Source organism: Marmota monax, unplaced genomic scaffold, assembly GCF_021218885.2.
Source record: "Marmota monax isolate L192 unplaced genomic scaffold, Marmota_monax_Labrador192_F-V1.1 WCK01_AAM20220418_F8-fsc00006, whole genome shotgun sequence".
Taxonomy (NCBI): Eukaryota; Metazoa; Chordata; class Mammalia; order Rodentia; family Sciuridae; genus Marmota; species Marmota monax.
The window spans coordinates 20784569-20810825 of NW_026693712.1; the positions used below are offsets into that span (position 1 = coordinate 20784569).

General features: G+C 37.0%; 1 protein-coding gene across 1 annotated transcript in view; it reads left to right on the forward strand.

The window, feature by feature from the left end:
• The window catches only part of Reep5 (receptor accessory protein 5), a 53108-nt gene that overhangs the window by 12272 nt on the left and 14579 nt on the right, over nucleotides 1-26257 (forward strand). Inside the window, exon 3 of the mRNA XM_046460130.2 lies at nucleotides 14133-14271. Coding sequence (XP_046316086.1) covers nucleotides 14133-14271 — 139 coding nt within the window. The remainder of the gene's footprint in view (nucleotides 1-14132; nucleotides 14272-26257) is intronic.

Consider the following 26257-nt stretch of genomic DNA (forward strand, 5'->3'; position numbering starts at 1 on the left):
TTAATTTTGAGGAATAAATAATTACTGTAACAGAAATTTAAGAACAATTTCAAAATTGCTAATGAAATTAATTTTTGTAGCAGTTAAAAAATAGAAACCTGCCCTGAGTTCATTCTGTCACTAGCTCATTCTTCTGATTCCTGGGTGTAGAGCTTATTATCAGTCCCTCTTAGTCACGTGGCCGAGATATATATCTCCTGCAGCTTCTGATAGTTAGGCTGGGTGATCAAGTTAAGGGATCACTTACATGTCAGAAGTAACTCTAGACTGCCTCTTGATGTGGCCCTCTTACCTAGGAAAGGGTAGAGTAAATTATTTCCCACTTAAGTTGTGAGATACTTAAGTTAAATTTTATAATACCATACTTAACATAGATAATATATTTATAGAGCAATTAACTTTATTGACACAGGGTTGTCCTAGTAGAATTCTACTAACTAGGTTGTCTTAGAATTTGTGAATTTAACTTACTGTATAGTATGCTTATTATTTTGTTGGTCATTGGATATTATGGGAAAATACTATATTAAAAAGTAAAGGAGTGGGGCTGGGTTGTAGCTCAGTGGTAGAGTGCTTGCTTAGCATTTGTGAGGCCCTGCGTTCAATCCTCAGCACCACATAAAGATAAATAAATAAAAACAAAGATATTGTATCCATCTACAACTACAAAAATATATTTTTAAAAAAAGGAGAATGGGGGCTGGGGATGTGGCTCAAGCGGTAGCGCGCTCGCCTGGCATGCGTGCGGCCCGGGTTCGATCCTCAGCACCACATACAAACAAAGATGTTGTGTCTGCCGAAAACTAAATAAATAAATATTAAAAAAAAAAAAAAAAAAGAGAATGGTATGTGCTTCTTGTGTTTACATAATCATCTTAGAAGATATTTTTTATTTGTCTTTTTATTTTTCTATATTGAGAATTTTAAACCCAGGAGTGCTTAACCACTGAATTATAACCCCAGTCTTTTTTTTTTTTTTTTTTTTAATTTTTAAAATTTTGAAATGGGGTCTTGCTAAATTGTGGAGGCTGGCTTCAAACTTGTGATCTTCTTATCTCAGCTTCCCAAGTCTCTGAAATTACAGGTGTGTGTCACTGTGCCTGGCCATTATTTTCTAGATATTGAAAAATCATATTGACCTCTAGCTGTCTCATGGGTTTGTTTTTGTGGGAGCCCATGGTATAAACAGTAAATAAGCATTGTTTAAGTATTTTATGATCCATATTCTTTCCTTTATCTCTCTCGCTCTTTTGGTCTTCTCCCTTGCTTTGAAAGCACATATACTCGGGCTGGGGATGTGGCTCAAGTGGTAGCGCGCTCGCCTGGCGTGCGTGCGGCCCGGGTTCGATCCTCAGCACCACATACAAACAAAGATGTTGTGTCCGCCAAATACTAAAAAATAAATATTAAAAAATTCTCTCTCTCTACCTCTATCTCTCTCACTCTCTCTTTAAAAAAAAAAAAAAAAAGAAAGCACACATACTCTACGGTGAAGAAGGTGAAGAAATACACGTAACTTTCAGATTACCCAGAGTTTTCTACCTTTTTTTCTACGAGGAAGAAATTTATTGGCATAGAAGCAAACTAGTTTTTATGTTTTAAAATGTGTGATTCTCCCTCTTCTTATGTGAAGCACTGATAATAGGAAAACCAATTTTAATTATCAAGAATCCCTATATCTGGTAAATTCAGGCAAAAACAGTCCTGTACATGGTGGATGTCACAGTGGTTGTGTTACACATCTGCTGTAACGAAAGGATAATAAACATTATGATCCATATACTTCAAAGACTCTACCTTGAACTCTGGAATATTTGTTATTTAAACATTACTTATCATATTAAAAATAAAAAAAGCAGATGGACCAGAAGTAGATTTCTTTCTGTTCTTTACCAATCGTACATACCTTTCTTTTTCTTCTTTTTTTGTTTGAACTGCTTTTTTGGATACACTGTCAGTCTCTGGCAATGTAATTGACTTATTTATATTTCATAATATATACATAGTATATATTATAATATATACAATATATATTAAATATATTTTATATAAATATAAATTATATTTACAATTAAAATTAAAATACTTACTGATAGGTACAGTTAGTTTTAATAGTAAAGTCAGTGCTTTGAAGACATATTACTTAGTTTTATGTGAATTACAGGAACTGAGCTGTTGATGAACCACGTCCAGTATGTAAAGTGTCTTGGGTGTGAGTGTTCGGGAGCATATTTTTATGGAGCTGATAATTACTAGTTGTGGCAACCCTTGAACTTAGCTTTTATAAGACTCCATTTCTCATATGTTGAAGCGGGGAGGATAGTATGTTAAACTGCACAGAATCAGGTGTTCTGTAAGTGTTTAATTAAGTGTGGTTACTTTTATTAATGTATCAAGAACAAAAAAAATGAAGTTAATCATAGTCATGATTGTCTAACTTTATGTCATTGAACTCTTAAGAACATAAGGAAAAATTTCCCCAAACAGTATTTTCTTTCATTTATTTTCCCCTCATTCTTTTTAATTTTTTTTGGTTGTTGTTGTTCCTTGTCCTATTGGTCTTTTCTGTATTTAAATCAGTAGTTTAAGGCATTATTATTCAAAGAACAATAAAACAACAAAGTTTTATTCTTCAGAGTTGCAAGTATGTGGTTCAGCTAGTGGTTTTCTTGTTTTGGTACAACAGAGTATATGTTCCTAAGCAATGGGTATAATTTAGACTAATGATTTTTTAAATATTTAATTCTTTTTAAAATTTTTTACTTAGTTTTGTTTCCATCAAGGTTCTAGTTTTCCATGTCTCTGTTAACTCTTCTTTGTAGGACTCCCTCCTCAAGCACACAGGTGCTAGTGAGTTAGGAGTAGAACTATTTTTTTACTTGATTTTAGGTCCTTGAGTGTCATTTAGGTCCTTGGATCCACGGGTTAAGTACAGTGTCAAGGGTGAAAATACTGGGTATGTACCAGCACTGATGTTCTGTGGTGAGTTACCCCGAGTTCCTAGTTCTCTCTGGGAAAGAACCTGTTAGGAACTACCTTTCAAGTGTATCAAGGATGTAGGAATTAATATTTACAAAACTTCTGAAGTGAATTTTTTTGATGTATCTTCTGTATTACGGTCACCTTTTCATTGTATACAACATATACATATTATATACGTATATATGTATATATTTACACATACACATAACTACTCCATTCTAATGTAGGAAATTGACATTTTCAAATTTAATGACCTGAATGAAAGTGTTGAAATATTTACTAAGCAGAAATAACCTTTTGAGTCGGAATTAATGCAGCATCAGAAATGCTTAATTTATAGCTGTATTTAAGTAAGAAAACATAATGTCTGTCCTCAAAATACAGCTTAGTTGAATTATCATTGTTGGAAGAAGAAAATCTCAGTTGAAACTAGACAGAAATAGCTTAAAGACAGTTAAGTTTGCCAGGCACAGTGGTGCATACCTGTAATCCCAGCGGCTTGGGACACTGAGGCAGGAGGATGGTGAGTTCAAAGCCAGCCTCCGCAGCTTAGTGAGTCCTAAGCAACTTAGCAAGACCCTGTCTCTAAATAAAATATATAAAAAAGGGCTGGAGATGTGGTTTGGTTCAGTGATTAAGTGCCCTGGAGTTCAAGTCTTAGTACAAAAAAAAAAAGTTATTTTCTCCCACTGCTTTTCCTATTTGCTAGTTTTCATTTTTCAATGCTATAATAATAGAATACTTACCATAATCAATATAAAAGTTGGGTAGTGTATTTTTTAGCATAGTATTTATCATACTTTGTAAATTACTTAAACAACTTTTTTTTTTTCTTTTTGTGGAACTGGAGATAGAACCCAGGGCTTTGTGCATGCTGGGCAATTGAGCTCTACCCTACATCTTCAGCCTCTGCTTTTCTTTTGAATGCTGCTGTTACACTTCAGAAACAGAGACTCTGTCCTAAAAAAGACAAAAACTGAGCACAGAAATTTTAAATAGGTTGTATGATACATATATGAAAAACATTTTTATCTCTTTTGCTTACCAAGAACAAAATAAATCTGAATTAAGAGTATGTAGAAATGGACCATTTCTCAGATGGATCTGTTCTATCTAATCTTTGAAATATGAAGCATTCTTGTCTCTTTCCGGTTCTTCACATGAGCAGTAGTTGTAAACACCTGGATATCTTAACTGGTAGGTGAAGCCTTAGGAAGAGAAGAGCTGTTCTGAGAACAAGCTGTAGCAAGAAGCAGCAGCTTTTGGTGACACAGCACACCATTTATACCAGGAGTCATTAAGAGTGGCCTAAGTAGTAATAACCTTGAATTGTCTAGTGTAGGAAGTCTGGAGGTTGGTATTTTAGGGCTGATGCAGCAGAGATCCAGGCTCTTTTCCAGCAGCAGTGGAATTCTTGCTTTTCTTGGGCCATAGCCTCAGTGCACAACATGGTCCATGATGGTGTAGCTCTTTTTTTTTTTTTTTGGTACTAGAGATTGAACCCAGGGGTGCTTAACCACTGAACCACATACCCAGCCCTTTTTCTTTTTTCTTTTTTTTAAATGTATTTTTTATTAGTTTTAACCAGTTATATATGACAGCAGAAAGTTTTTCAATTCATTGTACACAAATGGAGCACAACTTTTCTTTTATCTGGTTGTACATGATGTACAGTCGCACCACATGTGCAGTCATACATGTAACTAGGAAAATGACATTAGTCTCATTCTACCATCTTTTCTACCTCCATGCCCCCTCCCCTTCCCTTCCTTTCCTCTCCTTGGTTCAATCAACATTCCTCTGTTCTCTCTATACCCCACCCCCCATTATGGATCAGCATCCACTTATCAAAGAAAACATTTGGCCTTTGGTTTTGGGGGATTGGCTAAGGCTTAGCATGATATTCTCCAATTCCATCCATTTACCTACAAATTCCATGATTTTATTCTCTTTTTATGCTGAGTAATATTCAGTCGTGTATATATACTACAGTTTCTTTATACATTCATCTATTGAAGGGTATCTGGGTTTTATTTTTTATTTTGAGACAGAATCTCGCTAAGTTGTTGAGGTTGACTTTGAACTCACAATCCTGCTTCAGCCTCCTAGCTGCTAGGATTACAGGTGTGCACTACTATGCCCACCCCTCCAAGTCTTTGGCAAGCAGGAAGCTGCAAGACCAAGAACAAAACAACAACAACAGAAAAAGGAAAAACATTTACAAAATATTTTACTTGTAAGCCTTTTTAATATTATCAACAGAGGAAAAATATATACCAAAGTCTTCCTGACTATTTCCATCTCTGTTTCATTGGAGAACTTTGTCACATTGACATTCCTAACAGCAGAGGAAAAAAAAAAAAAGAGCTACACAGTCAGTTGGTAGTAGGCAAAGACATTAGGATTACCAAAACAGGTTTAGACTAACCTAATTCATTGCCTGTGGCAGGAGCCTAGCTTCCCTGAGTCAAGGCATCTCCGCTTTGTACACACACACAAAATCAGAGCCCTGAGAGTGAGTAAGAGGAGGAAGAAATGGCTGGTAGTGAACAGTGTCCGCTACACATATGAAGTGAGCCTTCATTGGGCAATGATAGCGATTCAGTGCTTTATTAAAGGATTCCTGAAGCAGCAGTGTTACTGCAAAAATCAAATGAGGATGGGGATTGTCATTTAGCAGTGAATACTTAACTGAGCACTTGTGTGCTAAGGAGAGATTTGAGCTGCAGATACAAATTTGGAAGTTATTAGTATATATGTAGTGTCTAGGTTAATGGGAAGACATAAATCCGTTTCCATCAAAACAGCTGGGCATAATGGTAATATAAGAATAAAAAATCTGGGGCTGGGGTTGTGGCTCAGTGGTAGAGCGCTTGCCTCACATGTGTAAGACACTGGGTTCGATTCTCAGTACTGCATATAAATAAATGAATAAAATAAAGGCCCATCAACTACTAAAAAAAAAAACAATTTTAAAAAAGTATTAAAAACCTGGTCTTATAAGATGACTAATTGGTAAGTATTTTTTAAAGTAGATTATTGTTTAAAGCAATTTTAGATTCACAGCAAAATTGAGCAGAAGGTACAAGGTTTCTTATGCCCCTTGCCCCCTTTGCATGGCCTCTCCTACTATCACCATCCCTACCAGATGTTTGCTCAGTTGATGAACTTGCATATTACTGAAGTCCTTAGGTGAATATTGGTAGCCCAGGACATCTCGACTCAACTTGTGTTTTCTTCACATATGTTTAATGCTATCCTTGGGCTATCCTTGATTCTTGCCCCTGTCAGAAAATAGCAGCCAAGATGTGAACAAGCAGATGGTCAACAAAAGTAGAATCAGCTGGTACCAATTACTGGGGCCCAGTGGCTGGAAGAGGGTTGGCCAGTGAGTCATGGGCATATCAGTAACAATTCAGTACCAAAGAAAAGACTTTTTGCCAATACATCTTTTTGTTTTTTTAATTTTTAAATTTTTTAGTTGAACATGGACACAGTACCTTTGTTTTACTTACTTATTTACTTTATGTGGTGCTGAGGATCAAACCCAGTGCCTCACATGTGCAAGGCAAGTGCTCTGCCACTGAGCCACAACCTCAGCCCCTGCAAGTACATCTTTTAGGGTGGGCCTGAAAAAATGTTTTCACCAGCATCTGAATTTTTTTCAAACAGGATTTTTTTTTCCAGCTCTTACTGTTATATCATTTGGGATTTGAAACATCTCAGATTTGGAGTATAATTAAAATCCATGGCTAATGCTCTAATCCCCTTTTAGCCTTATTAACTGATAATAAACCTTCTACCAGCTATGCTTAGCTAGATGGACTAGAGTCTTCTTGTTTTTAATCTCTTACCTTCCTGTGATAATAATAAATTATTACCATGCTATAATTATTGCCTAATTTTTATGAAGAACAGAGATTTATTTATTTAAATTATTACCTATTAATAGAATAGTTACCTAGTGCTTACTTATGCCATTCAGTGTTTCTAAGTGCTTTACATGTATTAACTACTTTAATCTTCATATCAGCACAATGAGGTTTATAATCCTACTTGACAGATGAGCAAGCTAAGGCTTAGAGAGATTGAACAGCTTGCCCAAGGTTAGTTATTTCTTTTTCTTTTTTTAAATTAAAAATTTTTTTTTAAATTATTTACTCTTTTTTGTGTGGTTCTGGGAATTTAACCCAGGGGCGCTCTACCACTGAGCTACCCCCCCAACCCCCCAACCCCTTTTAATTTTTATTTTGTGGCAGGGTTTGGCTAAATGCCCAGTCTGGCCTCAAACTTGCAATTCTCAGGCTCCTGAACATCTTAGGTCTATAGGTGCATGCCACTGCACCTGGCTCTTGAAGGCTTCCACCCACCCACACACCACTCATGCCCCCTCAGTACTTGGAATGAACCTAGGTCTTCATATATGCTAGGCAAGTGTTCTACCATTGAGCCACATCCCCAGCCCTTGAAGACCTTTTTTTTCTTCTTTTTTTTGTACTGGTTATTGAACCTAGTAGTGCTTGCTTTACCACCAAGTTACATCTCCAGCCCCTTTTTATTTTTTTTGAGACAGGTCTTGCTAAGTTACTGAGGCTGGCCTTGAACTTGGATCTTCTTGCCTCAGCCTCTCACTGGGATTGCAGGTATCTGTCACAGTGCCCAGCCTTTGAAGACCTTTAAAACTTTGAAACACAAGAGATTCTGTCTGACTGTTGTTAGAGAAGTTTGTTTGTAAGAAAATCACTAGTTGTTTCCTCAAGAGAGAAATTAAATGAAATTGTTTGATGTTCATTTAGTGTTTAACAAAGCCCTAAAGAGATCTAGTCTCATAGGAGGAAGTAGTTATAGAAAGTTTAGTGCCTTTTTTTTCCTTCCTAAATATAAATCTCCCTTGCTCTTTCGTTATTGAAAAATAGTACATACTCATTGCTCAGACCTTAAAAAAAAAAAAAAAAGAAAGAAAGAAAGAAAAAGGAAAATTCCATCATCCTACCACCCAGGATTAACTTTGAAGTATATCTTTCTGAATACCTGATATATCCCTGAGATATCTCCAACTCAGTATTCTGTCTTTTTTTCCTTGATCTTTTTTTTAAAAAAAAAGATGTTTTTTTTTTTTAATATGTTTTACTTTATTTTATTTATTTATATGTGGTGCTAAGAATCGAACCCAGTGTCTCTCACATGCTCGGCAAGCGCTCTACCACTGAGTTACAACCCCAGCCCCCATTCTTGATCTTTTGATCTTTCAACATAAACACATCTGCTTTCACACAAAATTAGAATCTACTTTTTTTTAATATTTATTTTTTAGTTGTAGTTGGACACAATATCTTTATTTTATTTATTTATTTTTATGTGGTGCTGAGGATCAAACCCAGAGCCTCGCACGTGCTAGGTAAGGGTTCTATTGCTGAGCCACAATCCCTAGAATCTACCTTTCTTTTAAAAAATTTTAATGCATTATACTTATACATAATAGTTGGGTTCATTTTGGCATTCATAAATGCATATAATGTAGTTTTCTCCATTTCCATGCCTAGTACTATCCACTTCCCTCTCCTCTTTCTCCCCTTTACCCCTGATCCCCTTCTACTGTCTTGGTCTTTATTTATTTACTTTTTAATTGATGCATTATGGTTATATATAAAATTGGAATGCATACATACACCTAGTATGATTTGGTCAACTTTATTTCTTAGTTTTTTTTCCCATTCCCTCCCCTCCTCCTTTCCCTTGGTACAGTGCACTGTTTCTGTTGGTCTGATCTTCTTTCTATTTTCATAAGACTCCCTTAAAAAAAAATTTTTTTTAGTTGTAGATGGACACAATACTTTCATTTTATTTATTATTTTTAGAGAGAATTTTTTAATATTTATTTTTTAGTTTTCGGTGGACACAACATCTTTATTTTATTTTTATGTGGTGCTGAGGATCGAACCCAGGGCCTTGAACATGCTAGGTGAACGCTCTACCGCTGAGCCACAACCCCAGTTCCCCCTTTTTTTAATATTTATTTTTTAGTTGTAGTTGGACACAATATTTTATTTATTTATTTTATGTGGTGCTGAAGATAAGACCCAGGGCCTTGCACACACTAGTTGAGCACTCTGTTGCTAAGCCACAACCCCAGCCCAAGATTCTCTTTTTTTATTCCTTTTTTTCTATCTTCTGCATATGAAAGAAAATATTTGAGTCTGACTTTTTGGGTCTGGCTTATTTCACTTAGCATGATGTTCCCCAGTTCTATCCATTTATCATAATTTCATTCTTTATGGCTGAATAGAACTCCATTGTGGGGGCTGGGGATGTGGCTCAAGTGGTAGCACGCTCGCCTGGCATGCACGAGGCACTGGGTTCAATCCTCAGCACTACATAAAAAATAAATAAATAAGTAAAGATGTTGTGTCCACCAAAAACTAAAAAATAAATATTAAAAAAATTATTAAAAAAAAGAACTCCATTGTGTATAAGAATCTACTTTTACACTCAACACTATATCTTGATCATCTTTCCCCGTTATCTTTTTTAAAGGCTTCAGAATATTTAAATAGTACGTTGCCCATAAAATATATAAACTTATGGCCTCTATAATCTTTTAGTTTGATGAATTAGAATTTGATACCACTCTTTCTTTGAACTTGTTCATTCCTGAGATATCTCCAACTCAGTATTGTATGATTCCTGATTCTGCTCCGTGAAATTTTAGACCTGCTAACCATTTCATAGAGAAGCAAAGCCCTGGTAGGTGGCTTAGGAAAGAGAAAAAGGAAGCCGCAGCACTGAGCCTAGGTGGTCAGGCTTTGGGTCAGTGGAGAGAATATAACAGTAAGGGTCTGCAGAGATAAATGGACTTGTAAACCATGGTGTTTGTCCAGAGAAGCAGTATGTGATGTGTAGCCCTGGAGTTCAGAGCTAAGGATCAGTGCCTGCCACTTGAGGATGATATGGCCCTAGAGAGAAGGGACCCATATAATGACAGTAGTCCAGGCCTGAGGAGAGCATGGCTGCAGTCTGCCAGCTGGCAGCTCCAGAACTCCTCTGAGGTTTAGCTAGGGACTGAAAGCCCTGGAGAGGTTGATGTTCCAGCAATGCAAGTATAGGGCTTTTAGGTACAGTTTTTGTAAACAACATGTTTTTTTAAAAAATATTTTTTAGTTGTTGATATACCTTTATTTTTTATTTATTTATACCTGGTGCTGAGCTCAGTGCTTCACACATGCCAGGCAAGTGCTCTGCCAATGAGCCACAACCTCAGCCCCTTTGTTTAAATAAATGTTTTTATCTTGAATTCTTTCACAAATTTGAGAATGTTCAGGTGAATGTTCTAGGTCATATTGGCTTATTCTAATTGTAGTAGAGACATTATTCAGTTTGCTTTGTAAACATAGCTTTTCTCTCTCCACCTCTCACTCATTGTTGGAAAGGGGTAGCCTGCCTCCAGACTGCAGCCCATTCATCCATATGGGTCACTTACGTTTTCTTTCCTAGAAATGAGTAGGGTTGGTGCTGTTAAAATTGAAATTTGAGCTGATAGTTCTCAAGTTTTGTTCTGCATTGTTTGTTCTGATCACCTGCACAACTTTCTAAGAGCACAAGCCTGTTGAGAACTTAGATCATTCACATCCACCTAGGAAACTTAGTAAAAATATATGATTCAGTATATGTCCCAGGTAGTAGAATATGATTCAGTATATGTCCCAGGAAGTAGAATGTATTGTTGGAGAATCACCTCTGTCCCTTCACTTGGACAAGGAAGTCTGTTCAGAATCTAGATAAATAAATAGCATTTGGGTAACTCCATTTTTAAGCTCTTTATTTCTTTTACCATGACTATGTTAGAGAACCTTATCCTATTGTGTGTGTGGTAAGGTAAGGTGATGTGATATGATTATTGAATCCAGGATTCACACAGGTAGGCAAGTCCCCCACCCCAGCCTAGCACCTCCCCTTGCTGCATCTCAGGTTCCTGAGTGGCTAGACTATCTCTTAGTGTCTTTCTTCTATTGGCTTATGATGTTAGGATACTGGAGATGCATTTTTAAAACAACTGTTTTGCTTAAAACAATAATTAAATGCTTTAACATTATGAAGTTCCGTGAAAATTTTTTTAGCTTAGTAAGACTTTTTTTTCCCCCTTTCTTCTTTCATGTTCCTTGGATTTCAACAAAGTTATGATCAATGTGTGTGTTCAGTTTTGAGTTATTTTACTTCCATTATGGTATTCCTATATAGGGTTCCAATGTACTGACACAGAAACTTTTGAATTCATATTGTTGATAGTTTAATTATGGAATAGCTTAAGACCTGAAGTGAAATATAATTATGTATCCGCTCTGCCCAGGGTGAATATGTAAAAAACACATTTTTATTATAGTAATGACTTAAAACTCCAACTAAGTATAAATAGATAAGCAATACAAAACCAAATAAAGCACAAAGGAAAAATAATCTCACACATGTTCATTCTTTGGTTAACCCTCTTGCCTGTGCTTTTCCTTTGGCCTTCTGTTATATTGATTTGGTTCACATGTTACAAGCTACAAACCATGCTATAATCAGCTTTCTTAAGTTCATTTAATGTGATTTTTCTGCTTAAAGCGAATAAAGTGAAAAGTTGGTTTGTTTGTTTTTTTTTTTTGGTACCAGGGATTGAATCCAGGGGTGCTTAACCACTGAGCCAGTTTAATTTTTTTTTTTTTTAAGATTTTCAGATCATTTATTTCAGAAATACAATTCCACTGCCCCTTTTTTAAAGTGTGGCCCCTCTCACCACCAAATTACTGGAAGGTTTATTTCTGCCCCACTTACTCTATTAGTAAGAGAGTCTATTTTTCTAGCTCAATCCTAAATCATTAGTGTAGTATAAGAGTTCTGTTTCCAGGCAGTTTTAAAGCAGAACTATGTCCTTCCTTCTCCTAATTGTAGTGTTCATATTTGAAAATCACTTTAATTGTTGAATAACAGCTGAAAAATAATCATGTTGGTATTTGTCTTTGTCAAGTTGGTGAGGATTTGCAGTAAATACAATGTAGATTATTTTTCCTGTAAAACAGTTGCTAGATATTGGAGTACATTAATTAGCTGGGACCATTGTTAGCTAATGGAATGTCCTAATAATTTCTTTGGAGAAAATGTGAGCTGAGTTTGGGTGAGAGGCAAAAACGGGTTTGTTTCTCAGCAGGGAACAACATTTGGAGGACATCAGTTAGGATGGCTTGGGAAGCTCATTTTGGAAACCAGACACATAACTATATAAATTATAACAAGATACAGAATAGAGGTCTTCAAACACTGCTGGGCTAATCAGACATTTTTTCTAAGGAATACATTCCAGAGTAGGCTGGGGATGGGCAACCTATAGATACAGAAATAATTTAAGGCCATGCTACAATGCAATGGGAAGAGATTTGTGAATTGCTGTATTGACTTTTGTGTATGTTGATGGACAAACCACAAAAAGTTCGCTGGTTCAGGATGTCTGGAAGGTTTCCTGCTTCTCAGCAAACTAAAGAGGAAAGTATGGATAAACCCTTGTGAAAACTTTCTTATGGGATCTCAGAGACCCGATGGGTCTTCATGTACAGTAAGAATGTGAAAAGTCCCTTGTACTTCTGTGTGAGAATAAGCAGCATTGGAATTGTCTTGGTTAACCAAGGCACATTTATTTTTTAAAATATCTTGAGGAGGAGTCTTGGTAAGTTGCTTAGGATCTTGCTAAACTGTTGAGGCTGGCCTTGAACCTGCCTCAGCCTCCCAAATTGCTGGGATTATAGGCATGTGCCACCATGTCTGCTTTTGCACAATCTCTAAGTTCAAAACAGCCCTTACTTCATCACTTCTGCCTCTTCATCCATTCCACATACCATTAGCAATCATCTCATTCAGCTGTAATCTTTCCCCCTTAGGTTACGTTTTTTAAAACACAACCATGCACACTGTCACATGCACACAGGCACATGAGCACACACAGCTGCTCCTAATTAACTTCACAAGCTCTTTCTTAGTGGATGACTCATCATGATTCAGCAGCCTGTCTTTGGGGAGCTGATTTTTACAGAGTAGCCATATGATTTTTTTAGTAGTTAATCTCTCTTAAAGGCTAAACAGAGTTCAGATTTCTTTCAATTTATGGTTTTAGTCCAGCTTAGTTATGATAAATGTACAGATATGTTAGGATAGTATAAGATGTTGTGGAGCTTCAGGTTTAGAATATGGATATTCCTAGAACTGAAGGAAATTCCTGTGATTCAAAAGTAAAATTATTTTTTTTTAATTTTCCCATCCATTCACTGAATTAATTTTGTCTAAGTGGAAATGTTATTAACTGACAAGGGGAGGAGAGTCCATAGCCTGAGGACCCAAGGAAGTCTGAACTAAATGGACACTGTGAGGGTGGTTTTCACCTATTTATTATGCAGTGTGCTGTGGACTTTGAACAGTGCCTAACCTGTGTTCCATGAGTTTGTTTATGAGAAACTCCTATGCCCCCATGATGTATATCAGCTATTAAAAGTGCATAAGGGGGCTGGGGTTGTAGCTCAGTGGTGGGGTGGTTGTCTAGCATATGTGAGTCACTGGGTTCAATCCTCAGCACCATGTAAAAATAAATAAGTAAGAATTGTAATGCATTCCACTGTCATGTATTTTAAAAAATAAAATCAACTAAAAAAAAGAAAATGGCTTATGAAATATTAATTTAAAAAAATAAATAAGTAAAATAAAGGTATTGTGCCCATCTACAACTAAAATATTTTTTTTTAAAGTGCAAAAGAACTTACTTACCATGAGAGAATTCTTCCCGATATATCCTTGGTGGCAGGAGCCAACCTGGGAATGGGGTTGCTTTAGTAGCCTATCACTAGTAGTACATCTTGGGGCATGGTGGCAGCTCTAGCAGGCTGTATATGTGTGGGCAGCAACAGCTAGTGCTTATTTTTCTGGTGACCAAAAGACTGGGAACAAGTGGTGATAACAATTCTCCTGACTTCACATTGTCTTTATATTGTACTCTTGCAGTTGGTGCTGCAGTGCATACATACATTTGCCTGAGTTTCTCAGCGATGCTGGAGAACAAGCTGTGAAAGTATATTTGTAAATGCTTCTCTGAGATCTTACTAAATGTTGTTTTCTCTTGTATTACCTTTCAGAATGAAAGCCATAGAGAGTCCTAACAAGGATGATGATACTCAGTGGCTGACCTACTGGGTAGTGTATGGTGTGTTCAGCATTGCTGAATTCTTCTCTGATCTCTTCCTGTCATGGTTCCCCTTCTACTATATGCTTAAGGTATGTTAACTTCTAGATCTGTTTTCTTCCCTAAAGCTTCAGCCTAGGACCTGTAGACAAGGTATGGGAACAAATGCTTTAATGTTGGATATCTGTGGTTATGTCTCAGATTGTAAATAAGAAGATAAGATTCAACGTCTGACTTTCTTTGGATACTGTCTTGGAAACAGCCAGAGCAGTAATTACAAAGGATGGAAATACTATAACCTAGCACAAGTATTGCTGTTGATTTGCTAAGATCCTGACTTCACGCAGTATTGTCTACGTTCAATGTGGAAGCACTGTAGTTTTTAGCAGGTCATCAATTATTTATATTGGCAAGCAGGAGTCATTTATTTATGGAAGGAAAAATGCTTATTTTTTATATAGGTTTGGAGAAAGGAGATGTGCAGATGGCTGTTTGAGAAAGTCATTTTAATGAGGTGGGCAAGAGCAATAGTCAGGGATTGGCCCTGCCAAACCTTGTGTGAGACATAGGACTAGCCTTAGTTACCAGCAGTTGGGGAATAGGGACATGAAGTCGAAACTTATTCCTGTGAGACTTCTGTGAACTCCTGACTTGCACTAGAGGTGAGTGAAAGTGAAAAAGTTCACACTTTTAATAAGCAGACTAGTCCTTCTTTCACTAAAAGGGACAGTCTGTCTTCAGTGAATCTTCAGGTGTCTTCCACAAGAAGAGGCTCTGCTTCCAGTTAGTAGATGTGATATGAACAGTGCTTCTGGTCCTCAGAGCCACAGTCACAAACCGAATATGCAGGAGTGGTGGTATGTCTAGTCCTTAGGATTTCTGGGTTGTCTTCTTTTTATTAGTGTTCATTTTAATAAAAGCTACACATGACATAGTTTAAAGGTTCAAATAATTCTATAAGATTTTGAAGAAAAACACCATTTTTGCACCTTCCAATCACTATCATTTCATTTGTGGCAATTTGTCACTTACCTTGTATGTCTCTAAAGAATATGCTTGGTTTAGTTACCTTTTACTGTTTTATACATTAGCTGTTTGGGGTGGGGGTACTGGGAATTCAACTCAGGGATGCTTTACCACTAAGCTACATCCCCATCCCTTTTTATTTTTTAATTTTGAGACAAAGTCTTACCATGTTAGAGGCTGGCCTGAAACTTGGGACTCCTGCCTCAGCCTCCTGAGTTATTGAGATTATAAGCGTGCACCACCACACCTAACTTTTAGTCTCATTTTATAGTCTCCCTCACCATTATATTGACATTATCTTGATTTTTAATTCTCAGTAGGGGTGTGTGTGTACGTCTGTTTTAAATCTATTTGTGCTTTCCTTCTTTCTGGGAGATTTCTCAATCTGACCTTCCAGTTTTCACATTTATTCCATGGATATACTATAACCATTCTGTAATTGATTCCATATATTCCGATTTTGGTTTCAGCAACTATATTTTTCAAACCTAATTATTTTTGCTTGGTTCTTTTTAGGGTTTTTTTTTTTTTTTTGTTCTTATTTTATGTTGTTAATATTTTTTTGTTTCATTTAGTGTAGTTAAAAATCTATTTAAATTATTGGTTAGTTGTTGTATTTTGCTTCTAACAGAATCTGTAGTTGATTATATTGTTTTTCTTTTGAAATGGTTGTACTCATTAAAATACCATATTATCTTGGACTGCAAACTCATTTTCCTCCAGGGGTTTCAGATGCTGTCAGGCACTGGAGGAAGGCCGCACCCAGTCGATGCTGGTCTTAGCTCTGGGTAAGGGGTGGGTGAGACCTGAGGTTAGGCAGCAGAGGAACCAGTTACTGACTCTTTACCCACAAGGCAGCTCCTCAAGCCTAGGCTTTACCCTCCCTACTGCCATTCTGAAGCAGCATTAGAGATGGTCCTGAATTGTAATTCACAGGTCCAGAAGCTGGAGTAGGAGGGGTGGCAAAGAAGCGGTATGTTAGTCTCTTCCTGTTTTCCTTAACACCTCACAGGTCATCTATTCCTGAATACCTCAGAGTTAGAAAAGAGTATAGGAGATGTGTGTGTGTGTAATTTTTTAAATTTCAAGGTATAGAAGCCAGACAATGCAAAAATCACAAAGAGAAATATTTGATAAATTTGACTAAAATTTTAAAAAATTAAGTTTCTTTATGAAATGGGCAGCATAAATAAAATTAAAATAATGATACGTTAGGAGGATGTATTTACAACATTTACACCAAGTAAGGAACTAATACCCAGAGTATATAAAAATTTCTGCAAGTTAAGGGGCTGGAATATAGCTCAGTTGAAAGAGTGCTTGCCTCGTATGCACAAGGCCCTGGGTTCAATCCCCAGCACCACTAAAAAAAATGTTTGCAAATTAAAAAGAACGAATGAAGGTTCTATATAGATATTTATATAAAGAAAAAAATATGATTTGCCAAGGGAACATGTAACTAGTGATCTGGGAAGTGATGTGACTTAAAATAGGGAAATCCCATATTTATTAAATTGGCAGATTTTTTTTTTTTTTTTTTTTGGTGCTGGGGTTTGAACCCAAGGCCTTGTGCATGTGAGGTAAGAACTCTACCAACTGAACTATATCTCCAGCCCAAATTGGCACATATTTTTTTTTTTGAATTTTTAATATTTATTTTTTAGTTTTCGGCGGACACAATATCTTTGTTTGTATGTGGTGCTGAGGATCGAACCCGGGCCGCACGCATGCCAGGCGAGCGCGCTACCGCTTGAGCCACATCCCCAGCCCCAATTTGCATATATTTTAAAGATTGAAAATACTTGGTATTGATGAATATGTAGGGAAATGGATATGGTTGTGTTATTGTGAAAGCCCGATTTTCTGCTGCTGCCTGAGAGCGCCAATAACTCGAGAGACAGTGGTGGGAGAAGAAGTTTTTAGCAACAAGCTGGCATATTGGAAGACAACCAGCTAGCTCCTGGGTTGTTCTTGTTGAATACCAAGACAAAGTTCATGTAGATCCTTTTGTGGGGATGTTATCTCAGTCTCAGGCAGGCGGACACCAGAGTAGTTCATTAGTTCTGAGGAATGAGGCAGCTCTAGAATGTGGGTTGTGAGTTAGTGATGTGGTTCTGAAGTCACCGTGTCATCCTGGATCTGTGAATCCAAGACAATAAGGTTCTTTCAAGGTTTGCCACTTGAAGGTCGGTATACCTGCTCTCCGTCACAGCCAGTCTCTTGTATGACTACCTTTTTATTGGAATCATTACTGTAGCCTGGGAAGAGGGAGTGTGCATGAAAGGGTAACTCTTTTAACTGTATCAACTGCTAGTCTAGTAAGATGTGGAGCAGGATGCAGGGAGAAAACAGCCACGCTTACAAATTGAAAAGGAGGAAGAGAGGAAAAACACTTTAGCTCAGAGTGCAGCTTCAGTAATAGTGGTTCTGGTTAATAGGTAGTGGTATAAATTAGAATAGTTTTTTTTGTTTGTTTGTTTGTTTTGTTTTTGGTATTGAACCCAGTGTACTTTATCATTGAGCTCCAGCACTTTTTTAAAAATTTTGAGACAGGGTCTCACTTAGTTGCTGAGGGTCTTGCTAAGTTGCTTGCGATCCTTCTTCCTCAGCCTCCCAAGTTGCTGGCATTATAAGCATGAGGTACCACACCTGGCTTAGAATGGCCTTTTTATGGAACCACTTGACAGTTTTTTAAAGTGATACTTAATTCAATCCTAAGGAAATATTCACAGTGCATAATGGTTGTGCAGATATATTAATTGCAGAAACTTGTTATAACTAAAAATTATGAACTGGTAAGTCTATTGATAGGTAAATAATTAATAGAATATCTGTACCATTAAGTGGAATAATGTGGACTGAAATACATCCATATGCATAAATAAATAAATTTCTACATAATTCATTCATTATGAAAAATTATAAAACATTACATATAGTACAACACTGTTTTAAAAAGATAAGGTAAATAAAGTTTAAAAGATTAAATGAAAACATGATCTGTATAGATTGTGTTCATTTTTAATGACATTATCATAGAACACTTGATAAGAATTTCCTCTCAAAAGAAACAGAAGAAAATTGGTCTGTGGAAAGATTTAAGATTTCAAAGATTGCTGGATTTTTGTGTGTTTTTGTTATTCAAAGATATTTAGCATTTGTAAAAATATTTTTATAAACTGAGTGTGATGGCACATGCCTGTAATCTCAGCAGCTTTTGGAGGCTGAGGCAGGAGAATCTCAAGTTCAAAGCCAGCCTCAGCAACTTAGTGAGGCTGTAAGCAACTGTCTCAAAAAATGAAGAAGAAGGGCTGGAGATGTGGCTCAGTAGTTAAGTGCCTCTGAGTTTGAGTTTAATCCCTGATACCAAAAAATATATATGTATATGTATTTATAATCTTTAATTTACATGTGTCTTATTTTAAATTTAAGATAATTTTGAAGCCTTCAATAAGATCCATTTCATGGCATTAACCTCACAGTACAATTATATAATGGAAAGAAACTTTTTTCCAACAACTTTTCTGCTTTCTGCAGCATCTAGGATCCTGTCTGCAAAACCACTTCCAGCAGCAGTATCTGACCTCAAGCTTCCAAATATGAGCAAGCATTACTTCTGGTCTGCTCCCGATCACCTTTACTAATGGAAACCACAGAGACAGGGACAAAGTCCAGAATAAGAGATAGTCACTAGAGGCCTATGGAGTAGCTCAGTAGCAGAGTGCTTTCCTAGCATTCACAAGGCCCTGGGTCCAATCCTTAGCAACCCCCACTCCCCAAAAGAGAGACAATCACTGAATCATCTATATCCAATTTGGAAGTACATTTAAAAAGTTGCTTTGTAGCAAATTTTCTTCCTTAATAGTAAAATGAATGTGCATCCATTAGTCTCCAGCTGCATTGCATTATGATGTCGATGAGAGTGAATTTACTGTATGTTCCAAATAGATAATATAGTTGAGATGATTAAAAATTGATGCTGGCAATCAAAATGCTTTCTTCCTGAGGTAATGGCATATTCTGAGTGGCTTCAGTGAACAGATTGAGAAAAAGCCTGAATTATAAAGTCTATAGTCGTTTTTGGACAATTTCACATTTTAAGAACTAGCATATACCTTATCTATTGCCATGCAACAATTACCAGGTGAAAAAGAGATCTTCAAGTGAGGATGTTTAATATTTTATCTTTTGCAAAATTAATGTGGTTGGTTGTTTTTTTTTTTTTTTAATTTATAAAGCAGCCTTTATAAGATCGGGTGAAAGTCGGAGGAACTAGTGGCTAGGCATAAAAGCTTGTTTGAAGAAACTAGCTAGAAACTGGATCATGCATGTCCTAAGCTATATCTTCAGCCCTTTTTATTTTTTATTTTGAGACAGGGTCTTGAACTTGCAATCTTCCTGCCTCATCCTCCCAAGTTACTGGGATTACAGGGGTGTCCCACCATGCCCAGTGAAAATTAAATTTAAAGACCTCTTTTCTCTGATTAGGAAATTCATGTTTATTCCTTTATTCAGCAGATATTTATTTAGAACCCATATGTGCCAGATTGTGTTCTAAGTCTAGGGGACACTTGGTGACTAAAACAAAGTCCTTGCTGCCATATTATTTCATTAAGGCAGGGCATGTTTTAGGGAAGAAAATAACATGTAATAACATGTAATCCTATCACTGTTAATAGTGATAGTCCTTTTTTTTTTTTTTAGTGTACAAGTGTATTGGTGTATTGGTCTGGGTATGTAAGTTTATACTCAGAACATATATATTTGTCTTAACCACTAACATGTGATTGAGACCACATATGATATGTGATTTTGTATCTCTCATTTTCAATTGACACAATATTAAAGAGTTTTTTCATGTTATTCAGTATTTTTTGATATAGCTCTGTAATCTATTATAGCTAATTTACCCATTTCCTTAATGAGAGTCATTTGTCTTGCTATTATAATGTTGCAATAAATATCCTTGTGCCTCATATTTACCCATTACCTCAATTTACCCATTTCTAGATTTATTTCTAGAAACAAGATTGGGTAACATATTAGTCAGCTCTGTGTGCTATGACCAAAATACACAACAAGAACAACTTAGAGGAGGAGAATTTTATTTGGGGCTTACGGTTTCAGAGGTCTGGGTCCATAGATGGTTGATTCCATTGCTGTGGACCCAAGGTAAAGCAGCACATCATGGTGGAAATGTCCAGTGGAGAAAACTCTTCAGCTCATGGCAGGGTCAGGAAGCTGAGAGAGGCAGGGGAAGTGCCAGGGGGAAGAATAACCCTTCTAGGACATATCAGCAATGACCTGTCTCTTCCAGCCACACCCCATCTGCCCACAGTCACCAGTCTATTCAAATTAGGATGGACGAATTAGGCTACAGCTCTCATATAGTTCAATCACTTTACCTCTGAACATTGCTGCATTAACACAGGAGTTTTTGGGGGATACCTCATATCCAAGTAAACTCAGGAAGATTTTTTTTAATATTTATATTTTAGTTGTAGTTGGACACAATACCTTTATTTATTTATTTTTATGTGGTGCTGAGGATTGAACCCTCACATGTGCTAGGCAAGCGCTATATGGCTGAGCCACAACCCCAGCCCAAACTCGGGAAGATTTAAGTCCTAATCCAGATAGTCACCCATGCTATTCCGCCCACTGACAGTATAACATTTCTCATTTATTCTTTTTGAGAGGCCATACAGGGAAAACTTCCCCTTAACATTTTCTTTTTTAGTTTTTGTGCAGCTGAGCAATTTTTCCCCCTTGATATAGAATCTTGGTATGTTGCCCACGCTGACCTGGAATCTTTTTTTTTTTTTTTCCCAATATTTTTTTAGTGGTCAAGTGGACCTTTATTTATATGTGGTGCTGAGAGTCGAACCCAGTACCCCATACTTGCTATGAAAGCAGTGTTCCACTGAGCTACAACTCCACCCCGGGCCTGGAACACTTGAGCTCAATTGGTTTTCTTGCCTTAGCCTTCCGAGTAGCTAGGATTACAGACATGCAGCACCTCACTCATCTTGAGCAATTACTTTTAAATTTAGCCTGTTGCTAGTCTTGTGACAACATTGCAAAGGCTTTCTAAGACTTAGGTTTCTGATCAAGTCATTGCAAAATATTAGGAAATAAGTGTTGTAATATATATATTTTTTTGTGACATGAACTCTCAGTTCTGACCAGGATAATCCCTGCATGTGATAAGTATATCTCTATCTTGGATATATCTCTACTGGAGGAAAACTGTATGGTGCTAGCATTGGAATCACAGACATAATTGTCTGGTGTATTGTACTTTGAGTTCATTGTGCAGTGCTGGTAGTCAAAAGGATCCAGTTAAAATCACATTTGCTCTTTGTCTGAGCTGCAGGCAAGAGTGGGCATGTGGTTGTCCTTGGGAGAATTGAAGGCTGGCATTCTGGGGAAGCTTGGTGAAAAGAACAGCCAGATCTGCGTGGGTGATTCTAATAAACTCAGGGTGTTCCTGGGCTGTAGAAGAGTTGTATAGATTAAGAAGAGGGAGTCATAAAAGCTGGCCTCTGAATATCACTTTGAGAGTTTTGTAGTAATTAACTTCATTTTTAATATGATTTCATTTAAGAACTGGAAAATGTTAAGGAGGTAGGTTGAGAGCAGTAATTATTTTACTGTCTCTAGAGAATAGCTAGAGGATACCAGAAAGTACTGAATTAAATCTGGAGTGTGGCCTACAAAGTAATCACAAAGGAGAGGTACAAAAATACAGATTCTTGACTCCGGTGATCTTGCTTTACTTCACTCAGAAAAGATAATCAGCCTCGATGGATTGCCGAAAGGTTGGCCTCTTCTACAGAGGTTGATAATGTTTCAGAGATATTCAACCATAGTTAAGAACTTTAAGACTTGGTACTACTACTCCTCTCTAATATGCTTTCATCAATTTGTGACTTCCCTGAAACCCTATTGAAGAGAAATTTGACTCAAAAAAAAAGGCCCTGCCTCTTCTGATCCTTAAACCAGGGAGTCATTTTCACTTCACCTTGAAGCTGTGGTTCTGATGTGGGCGTAATTCATTCCTGAAAATCTGACATTCTGTGTTAGGAATACCATCCAGGAGCCTCTTTTCTGTTTTTGATGTGTCGTCTTGCTATTTTGCCTATGCTGGTCTTAAACTCCTGGGCTCAAGCAATCCTCTTGCCTCAACCTCTGGAGTAGCTGGAACCACAGGCTCACATCACTCTACCTGACTCCATTATTTTAATTGAGAAAAATTTAAATATATTACATGTCATCTAAAACACTCAACTAGTTTCCAGCATATTAATACAACACAGCAAAATATCTACCTACAAGTAGCAAATACTACATTACAATATTAGATGCTAAAAACAATTCCTATTTTTCAAATAATAAATATAGTTCATAAGAAACGATTGCTTGGTGTATAATATCGTGTAGCATATCCCCTTTGGCACTCTGCATGCACTTCTTTGGGGGGAGAGGGGTTTACAAGGGACTGAACTCAGGGGCACTCAACCACTGAGCCCTATCACCAGCCCTATTTTGTATTTTATTTAGAGACAGAGTCTCACTGAGTTGCTTGGTGCTCTGCTTTTGCTGAGGTTGGCTTTGAATTTGTGATCCTCTTGCCTCAGCCTCCAAAGCTACTGTGACTATAGGCATACGCCAGTGCGCCCAGCTGCAAGCTCTTTTTCATGTTCACAAGAAATTCTAACATTCTGTCAAAAATACAACTCAGGACTTTCATTGCACACCATTTTGTTTAGTTATTGTATTGAGTTTTGCTTATGTATGTACTAGGGTTTTCTGTATAAGCACATAGGAAAACATTATATGAAGCTTGGACATTAAAAATGTAAAGGCTTCCACAGGGAAATGTTAACTGGAGAGATGGTCTGCAGGATCTGCTGTAATTAACCCAGCACTAAGCAGAGGAAACAAAGCTATATATAGCCAGTGAAAAATGCAGTCACTTGCCTGGAGTGATAGCACATGCCTGTAATTCCAGGTATTCAGGAGACTGAGGCAAAAGGATTGCAGGTTCAAGGCCAGTAAGACCCTGTCTCAAAAAAAAAAAAAAAAATGCTGGGGGTGTAGCCCAGTGGTAGAGTGCTTGCCTAGCAAATGTGAGGCTGGGAGGGATGGGAGGGATGGGAGGGATGGGGGTGGCAGGGAAGTAGTCACTTAGTTCTCCATTTTGGATTAATGTAAATGTGTACTTCAGAAAAATAGTTTTCTCTGGCAGAATTCTTAAAATCCACTGAGATCTGCTGCTGGCCAAGCCTAGGGATACTGGAGCAGAGTTCCTAGAAAATACAGTGAAGGAACTACCCATGGCTTCATTGGAGTGGTTGGACCTTTAACAAAAGAAAGTCCTAGTTTGGAGGCTGGGATTGTGGCTCAGTGGTGGAGCGCTTGCCTGATACGTATGAGGCACTGGGTTCGATTCTCAGCACCACGTATAAGTAAATGAATAAAATAAGGGTCTATCAACAACTAAAAAAATATTTAAAAATCCTATTTTGCCATTGAATATGAGGGCGAATTGACATTTTTTCCTCATATTTTTTATTGGTGCTTTATAATTATGCTGAATGGGATCATTAGTAAATGCACACAATATAATAATATAATTTGGTCCATAACATTCCCAAATATTTCCCCTTTCCCTTTGCTCTTCCCACCCCCTGGTTCCTTTCCCCAATTCTACTGGTCTCCCTTCTATTTTCACACTTTTTCCCCACTTTTTCCTCTCTAGCTTCCACATATAAGAAAAAAACATGCAACCTTGACTTTCTGAGTTTGGCTTATTTTACTTATAGTGTCCTCTAGTTCCATCTATTTATCAGAAAATGACATTTTATTCTTCTTTATGGCTGAATAAAGCTCCAATGTTTATAAAAATGACATTTACTTCTTAATTTTATTTGTTCTTTTTAGATATACATGACAGAGTATATTTATACAAACGTGGAGTATATTTTATTCTATTTAGGTTCCCAGTCTTGTGGTTGTACAGGATGTGGAGATTCATTGTGGTTTATTCATAAATGTACATAGGAAAGTTTTGTCTGATTCATTCCACTCTTTCTTTTTCTTATCCCATTTCCCTTCCCTTCATTCTCCTTTGTCTAATCCAGTGAACTTCCATTCCTCCCATTCACACTTGTTGTGTGTTAACATCCACATATCAGAGAAAACATTCGCCCATTGATTTTTTTTGGGGGGGATTGGCTTATTTCACTTATCATGATGGTCTCCAGATCCATTTCTTTATCCAGATGTGTTGAAGTTTTGGCTATTGTGAATTGTGCTGCCATAAACATGGTATAGTATGCTGCCTTTAATTAATTAGAATAATTAATTATTTGGATAATTACCAAGGAGTAATATAGCTGGGTCATATGGTGGTTCCATTCCTAGTCTCTTGAGGAACCTTCATATTGATTTCCATAATGGCTGTAGTAATTTACAATCCCACCAACAATGTAAAAGTGTTCCTATTTCCCCCCTATCCTTGCCATTATTTATTGTTATTTGTATTGCTGATGGCTGTTATTCTTACAGGAGTGAGATAAAAAGTTCAATGCAGTTTTGGGTTTTCTTTTGGTACTGGGGATTGAACTCAGGGTCACTCAACCACTGAGCCACATTCCTAGTCCTGTTTTGTATTTTATTTAGAGACAGAGTCTCACTGATTGCTTAGTGCCTCTCTCCGTTGCTGAGGCTGGCTTTGAAGTCTAGATCCTCTTGTCTCAGCCTCTGAGCTGCAGGGATGCCACTGTACCTGGCTCTCAGTGCAGTTATGGTGCATTTCCCTAATTGCTAAAGGTATAGAACAGTTTGTCATATATTTGTTGGCTATATCTATTTTCTTCTTTTTTTTGGCACCCGGGATTGAACTCACGTGTGCTTAACCACTGAGCCACATCCCCAGCCCTTCTTTTATTATTATTATTTTTTTGTTTTGAGACAAGACCTCTCTAAGTTGCTGAGGCTGGCCTTGAACCTGTGATCCTTCTGCCTCAGCCTCCTGAGTCTCTGGGATTATAGGCGTGTGCCACTATGCCTGGTTCTATTTTTTTCTTTTTGAGAATTGTATGTTTAGTTCATTTGCCCATTTATTGATTGGGTCATATGTTTTTTGTGTGTGTGTGTGTGGTGTTTTGAGAGTTCTTTATATGTTGTGGATATTAATCCTCTGTCAGAAGAGTAGCTAGCAAGGATTTTTTTCCCGTTCTGTAGATTCTCTTCATACTCTTGTTTCCTTTTGCTGTGCAGAAGTTTTCTAATTTGATGACATCTCATTTATTAATTCTTAGTGTTATTTCCTGAGGGTTAGTGGTCCTATTGAGGAAGTCATTACTTGTGCCTATATGTTGGAGTGTTGGCTCTACATTTTCTTAGGTCTTTGATCCATTTTGAGTTGACATTTGTGAAGAGAGAGAGATAGGAATCTAGTTTCATTCTTCTACATGTGGATGTTCAATTTTCTTAGAACCATTTGTTTAAAAGGTTGTCTTTTTTCCAATATGTATTTTTGGCACGTTTGTAAAGGATCAGATGACTGTGTCTGTGTGGTTTGTCTCTGTGTCTCCTATTTTGTACGGTTGGTCTCTGTATGTTTTTATGCCAGTATCATTCAGTTTGTGTCATATAGCTCTGTAGTATAATTTGAAGTGAGATATTGTAATAACTCCAGCATTAGTTTTTGGCTTAGAATTGTTTTGGGTATTCTGGGTATTTTATTTTCCCCAATGGATTTTAGGACTGTTTTCTAGTTTTATGAAGAATATCATTGGTATTTTGATGGGGATTGCATTGAATCTGTATACTGCTTTCAATAATATAGTCATTCAAATATTAACTTTTACCTATTCATGAACATGGGAAGCCTTTCCATCTTCTAGAATCTTCTTCAATTTCTTTCCTCAGTGTTCTGTAATTTTCATTGTAGAGGTCTTTCACCTCCTAGGTAGGATTTATTCCTAGGTATTTTATTTTGGTGGGGGCTATTGTGAATGAAATTATTTTCCTGATTTCTTT